The following is a 7086-nucleotide window of genomic DNA, read 5'->3' on the forward strand; positions in this document are numbered from 1 at the left end:
AGCATGTGTTTCGTGAAGGCAATCAGGCTGCAGATTATGTTGCTTCCCTTGGTTATTGTACCCCAACACATTAGGATATTGATCCTTTTTTGGATACAAGTTTTCTTATTTTAAACTTTTCGATAGATTAGGGCATAGTCTTATGAGAAGACATTTCTAATCTTTACGTGTATCTTACCTTTAAAAAAAATTAAAATAAAATGAAAACACAGAACCAAAGCACACGCGTGGAAAGACAGCGAGGGTAATAAGAAATAAAAAGGGAAAAGACACAAGAATTTATGCTTTAATCACCCCTTTCTTTCCTCCTCTGACCTTTCCCATTCTTCCTCTAATCGTACTGTCCATCTCTCCTTAAGCAGCAACACACACTATATACAAGAGGAAACACAACCAACACAACCATATCGTTTACACTATTAATATCATATAGTAGCAAAATTAATCAATTAATTCAACATTACAACTTTCATCCAAGAAAATGAATCGTCTGGCCCCATTATCTGAAGAGCCATTCAATGAAGAAGATACCAAAAAACTCTCCAAAAAAACCCATGCATGGAAAAATTGGGTTAAAAACCTTTTTTTCAACAAAAAATCTGATCTTAAAATTCTTCTTAGTGTTCTTGCTTGCCCTCTTTTTCCTGTTTCTCTTCAACCAAATCAGTCTATTCTACAGGTATTTTTTTTTTTCTATGTTTTGGGTTTTTTTGGTTTATACTAATCACGTGTTTATATTATTTCAATTTGATTTTTAAAGCATTAATTTTTGTGGGGTTTGTTAATTGAGAAGTTGAGAACATGTATTTTTGTTTTATGACATAATTTGATCAAATTGTCTTGGCAATGTGGGTTTTTTTATTCTATGATTATGTCATTTCTGCTGGGTCCATTTTTTGTTGATAATTTAATGAATTTCATAAATTATATTCTTTAAAACTTATTTTTAAACAATTATACTTTCCTCATTTCAAGATTTTGCTTATTATAACATTTTAATTACATTTGGGAAAATTTTAGTATTGTTTTGTGAAATTTTAAGTTTAGTAATTGAATTTTTTTTATAATAATTTTAGAATGGGGTTTGGATATTATGATTTCTAAATGGCAAGTATATTATGGGTTTTCCTGTAGATAACAGAGTAATTTGAGTTAAATTGGGAAATCAGATAAATATAGAAATGGGTTTTCCATAATTCTAAGTTTAATTTTTTTTGACGGGATTTTTAAGTTTAATTTAATGACTGTAAGATGACATATTTTGGGGTTCCATCTGAGACAAATTCACTAAATTCTAGTTCATTTTTTAGTAGAACTGTAAAATTTAGATGATTATTTATAAAAATGGGGTTTGATTAATTTTGATATTTGAATGGCAGGTATCATCATCATCCCAGTACATAATAGAGCACTTTAAAGCAGCAACAGGTTGTAAAAAGCTGGAAAAAATGGTGGTGAAAAATATATTTGCAACAGGGAAAGTGAGCATGACAATGCTAGAAGAGCCGAGCTTAAGCGGCTCATCGGCGGCGGTGGTGGCGGCTGGAGCCACTCACAAAGGCTGCTTTGTGATGTGGGAGATGTTGCCTAACAAGTGGTCAATTGAGCTTGTGGTTGGTGCTCATAAAGTGCTTGCTGGTAGTGATGGCAATGTGGCTTGGCGTTGCACTCCCTGGCTCGGCTCTCACCCGGCTAAAGGCGGGGTCCGGCCCCTCCGCCGGGCCCTTCAGGTTTGAATCCACTTCATTGCTATGTTCTTAGTTCAATTGTAGTGCCTCGTTGTACATTTTAATGTTACATACTTGCATGTTGCATCTAATTTTATCCATGATAATATTTGACTAGTCATACACTAAAGTCCTAAAACTCCCAATTATATGCTTCACACCCTCAATATACTAGTTTGGAATGTCCGGAGTCATGTCATGTACTTGTCACTAGACGCTGGGTTGGGCGCCTATAGGCGAACCTTCCTATATATACACCCGGTTGTCAATAAAATTGTGCACAAATTTATCTTCCTTTCTATATAATGTGAACATAATGCACATTCCTATGTCAAATAGATCTCACTGTGTTATCTATGACTTTCAATTTTACTCGTAATTTTTATGCTTATGTTGAATTTGAATTTGTATATTTTTGTATTATATTACTAAGGTCTATGCGGTCTATGTTTATTAAAAAGATCTTCTTTTCCAAGAAAGTATTGGTCATATCAACTTATCCTATTGTTAATGAGAGTTTTCCATGTTTCCAAGGAAATACTATTTGTATTACTTGTTGACTTTGTGGCATTTTCTATAACCAACATTCAATTACAAATTATTTTTGGATTGGGAGGAATATTATATTGATCAAATTTTTATTTATATATATATTTTTTTATTATTATTTTTTTCCATATTAGCTCTACATTAGAATGACATTATTTAATCATTTTGTTTAATATACGAAATATTTCATGTGACTATTTTTCTTTGGGAAGGAGGATTTTAGTAATTGGATACTCGTTTCAGACTATCATGACGTCATTAATTCACATGTCATCGTCATTCCCTTAGGTAAAAGGTTGTACTAGATTAAGAATTAAGTATTTTTTAACGAATCATTATGAGTTGTAATCTTTGCTAATATGGATTGGCAAAGTAATTAAATCCAATAGATTTTTATGCATATGATTGCATTAAGAAAACTAGGGTGTGGCCTTTATCATGGGGTAACACACTTTCACCATATGGGTTCTCAATATCATTTTGTCACGCCTATGTTGTAATTGCATGTGCTTGACACTTTACGTTTTTTGCCTTTTGGAATTAAAATCAATTTATAGTTCTTTTTTTTTTATTTTTTATTTTTTCAATATTTTATTTTTATGTAATTTTGGTGAGGGGTAAGAAGGAATCTGCAAAGGATTTGAACATTACACCAATTCTGTTACCAAACTGAACCTCTGCATTGCTTATACTCCAAAAAGGGTCCCACTAGAGTCATATGTCAAAAGATGGTATCAATCCAAAATTTGAAGAATTTCTTAGAAATTGCTGTTATAACAAGCTAAAATTACCTAATTCCTAATCTTTGATACTCCGTAGTATTCTTTGTGATAGTGGTAGATGAGGAAATATTGTACCTTCAAATACTGAAAATGAGTGTTTTTTAGTGCTTCTTTGTTGATTAAATAATGACCAAGAAAAGGACCTCATGAAATTAAGGAATTGTAGTGATCAAGAATTTGAATGATAAACTTGTTAGCTAATACTTACACATCTATTAACAGAATTGTCCTTAAAATATAACGAATATCAGTTATGTGGAGCCATACGCACATAAAGTGTAGGTATATACTCTCTCCGTCTTTTTAAGATTGCCCCATACAATTTAGTTCACATCTTAAGTTGGTTCATTTTAAATCATGTTGGATTTATTGTTTTTTTTTATGGTTCCACATAAGTTGTAAAGGGAGAATATATTCCACTTTAAGAATGAATCTAACTCATTGGATTTTTGGAACATCCAATTTTATAATATCGGGCAATGTTAGTGCAATGGAAGGAGTAACAATTAGTAAATTCGCCCTTACTTATAAGTTAATATGCTTGCCTAATTATTAATTCCTTTTTCGTGACATATCTTCCTCACCTAACAAACTATACTATATACTTGCTAAATTGATCTTGTTATGCAGCAGCTACCACACTATTTTTGGTCATTGATATAAGTCTACTCTCTTATTTTTCCTCTCATTCACACTCATTTTTTGTGACCAAGTAGGCAATGCACTGTAGCTCAATAAATCCCTTTGATTGATGAAATAACATTTGAAAAGCCAGTGATTGGAAAGTCAATGTTGGTAGTTCAATCTTTTTTATTTGGTGTAAATGCTTTCTATATTACCTGGTCCTTCAAACATTAGGTACCAAACTAGAAACAGACCTTGATGGGCATTTTTAACATCCAATAGATTCCCCCCAATTTTGCCATCCTTTTTATTATTCAACTACCATTGTTATATGTAACTGATATTATTAAGCGCTATAGGAAAATTAGTACACCCTACGTCCCAAAATAAATTCTCGGCATTTTTTTGGGGTTTCTCTAAAAGAATCCATGTTTCCCTCAAATTTTTTCCTTTCATTATCAATTTTCCCTTAGTGTTGTTTCAAAGTGTTCAGCTCATTTTGGGACCGAGGGAAAATAAAAAAACTTCGTTCTAGAAATCTTTTATACTCAAATGAATTATTATTATTATAAGAAAAGGAGTCATGTGGTTTCAAAAGAAAAGGAGTCATATAATAAATGTCAAACATGGTATCAAATTTTCACATTTCCTTGTCATTTATTCTCTCCTATTCTGAATTTTAGCTTGATGACTCCAGAATTATTTAGGAAGTAGTATATGCTTTCTTTTTCATGCTTAGTTGTAGATTTTTCTGATAACATGTTTTTTCTCAACTTGTTTGAGCTCAACCCAATTATTATATAAATTGAGAAGAAAAAAGAATTATGAAAAATAAAAAAAAGCACTCATTCTAGTGGGTCCCATCAAGTACCCCAAGGACAAAACACACAAGGCATCATAATGGGCCTAACTCTAAAAAGCTAGACATTTCTTTTTGCAAAGGTATTTTTTTCAGGCCTCTTAATTGGTTGTAATTTGAGAAAATTACACATTTTTTTTAATTAATTATTTAGTGAGTGATGGTATCTTACAGAAGATATATGTCAGTTTCACTAGTGTTCGAATCTAAAAGGAAAACTCCCCTAAATTTTTATCCAAGATCTTAGCTGTTTCTCATCACCAAAACATCCCCATTATAGAAATTGCTGTCAGAGATCAAGTTGTAACATGGGATTAAAGAGTAGTATGATTTGTCTTTGAGTATCTTTGTGATCGTGTTATTTTATCCTAATACTGTCTTTTAAGACGTTGCTTTCGATACTAATCGTTAAAAAATTATAATTAGTACTCTTGTTTGACGTTTTTGAGCTTCTAATGCTTGACTGTTCTTGGGGAACCTCTTGAGAGTTTAAAAGGGTGATTAGCTATAGGCTACGGTCCCCACATATATAAGCATATAGAGTTAGTTATTGGAATTCTTGTTCTTGATCTTCTCTGACGGAACTTGGATCTTGCCTGGGAAAAACTGTAGTTGGACTCGTACTAACTAATATGCATCGAGATCCAGATTTGATTATTTCCATGGATTCTGAAAACTTTTATCTTAGGAAATTATGATTTGAATTTGTGTACTCTAATGTTACTTGAACTTGGGCGTTGGTATTAAAAGCTGGTATAGTGGTATGGTATGTGTTTAGTGTCTGTAGTTTCAGTACATGTTAGAGAATCGATAATTTGACTATAGTGTTTGAGGTAATATGCTAAATATGGGTAAATTATTTAATTACGAGGACTCAAAACACAATTCATGTGATAATTTCAATTAATTTCTTCGAAGCCACTGACCTTAATATTATGTTGGATATGTAATGTTTTTTAATGTAGTGTCCGCACTATTACAGGGTTTAGATCCAATGGCAATATCTGAAGCATTTTCTGTAGCTCAGTACATGGGAGAGAAGGAGATCATGGGTGTTGATTGTTTTGTCCTAAAATTGTCTGCTGAGCAAAATGATCTTGCTGATAGGAGTGACAACACAGCCGAGACCATCAAGCATGTTACATTTGGCTACTTTAGCCAAAAGAGTGGATTACTAGTGTACTTAGAAGACTCCTACTTAACAAGAATACAGTCCCCAGGTGCATGTCCTCGCTATTGGGAGACTACAATAGGTTCGAAAATTGAGGACTATCGGACAGTGGAAGGTGTGATGATCGCACACTCCGGTCAAACCCATGCAATCATCACTAGGTTCGGGGATAATCTCAAGTCAGGTCCTACTATACTACGAATGGAAGAGGCTTGGATGATCGATGACTTTGCCTTTAACGTGCAAGGACTATCAATGGACTGCTTTATCCTCCCACAAGAAGTGAAGAGCAGCTGTCTCGAAGAGAAGCTCAAACAAGGTCCATTGTTCCCACTTGATCGATGAATGTCAATTATTTCACTTCGGCCGCACTAACAAACTTCATCAAGGAAGATTTACATCATAACAAATTAAAAATGCTTGAAATAGGATTGATTACTGATATTTTAAAAAAAAATGTTTTAGAATATGAAATTTTCGCCTTTGTTTTTTGGGGGGATTTTGTATATAATTGCCTATATATGAATCACCAGTAAATAAACTACCTATGTAACAAGAATTGAGTATATGGGTAATGGTGACCCATATTAGCCATTCACTTTTGTAAGAGCTTGAGAAGCATATAATAGTTGCTTCCTTGTGTACTCGTTTTATGAAATTTGGAAATGTATTTTGTCTACTTGTATCAAACTATCAACTACCTCACTTTTCTTCTTCTAGAACATGTCCCTACAAACATACGATGTATAATTTTATACGGAGTAATCCCTTTGTTACCTTTTGTTTGGCCATCCTCGTTTTTTACTTTGTTAAGAGTTGTATTGAGTGGAGGATAGGTAGAGTTTTTTTTTTTTTTTTTTTTTTTTTTTGGTCATTTTCAAGTGGATAAATAGAAGGTTTTTTTTTTTTTTAAAATTTTTTTACTCACTTGGTCCTTTTTTATATTTTACGCTTTGAATGTCATGGTCTCTAGGGCTCATCTTTGACTGCGTACGTTGAATAGGATACGAGTAAAAATTCTAAAACAAAAAAAAAATTGATATTTAGAATTTAGAAAATACATTTCAAACTGAATCTTACTAAATCCTATATAATATAGTTTTGATGTTTATAGTTGACCATAAAAATAATGAATAAAAAGGGACGAAGGGGGTAGTAAGTAAAATAGATGGGGACTATACTATTAATAAAAAAGGAACTGTAAGATATATATTAAAATAGATGAATCGTCATGTAGACGCCCAATTGTGTTTCCTCAAAACCAAACCCGATGATGAGTACCTTTCACGTTTTGATTTACGAGTTTGGTAAAGAGTTGAAGAGTCTCGCGAAGTCTCCTTAAGCCTGAACCATATTCCTAATCTTACCTAAGTA

The 7086-nt window shown here is 32.6% G+C and overlaps 1 protein-coding gene across 1 annotated transcript; it reads left to right on the forward strand.

The window, feature by feature from the left end:
• The first annotated feature begins 287 nt into the window (after nt 1-287).
• Nucleotides 288-6469, forward strand: LOC110737817. Its single transcript, XM_021918163.1, has 3 exons — nt 288-679; nt 1380-1730; nt 5524-6469. The coding sequence occupies exons 1-3, from the start codon at nt 482-484 to the stop codon at nt 6055-6057; spliced, it is 1083 nt and encodes a 360-aa protein (XP_021773855.1). The 5' UTR covers nt 288-481; the 3' UTR covers nt 6058-6469.
• Nucleotides 6470-7086: the final 617 nt, after the last annotated feature.

This window comes from Chenopodium quinoa, unplaced genomic scaffold (genome assembly GCF_001683475.1).
Source record: "Chenopodium quinoa cultivar QQ74 unplaced genomic scaffold, ASM168347v1, whole genome shotgun sequence".
In the NCBI taxonomy this organism is placed as follows: Eukaryota; Viridiplantae; Streptophyta; class Magnoliopsida; order Caryophyllales; family Amaranthaceae; genus Chenopodium; species Chenopodium quinoa.

What these genes read in the sequence shown, in the direction of transcription:
- LOC110737817 (XM_021918163.1), top strand. Translation starts at nt 482, where the DNA reads ATGAATCGTCTGGCCCCATTATCTGAAGAGCCATTCAATGAAGAAGAT. An exon ending in CAAATCAGTCTATTCTACAG is followed by an intron (nt 680 to 1,379) that starts GTATTTTTTTTT and finishes TTTGAATGGCAG; the next exon opens with GTATCATCATCATCCCAGTA. An exon ending in CCCTCCGCCGGGCCCTTCAG is followed by an intron (nt 1,731 to 5,523) that starts GTTTGAATCCAC and finishes GCACTATTACAG; the next exon opens with GGTTTAGATCCAATGGCAAT.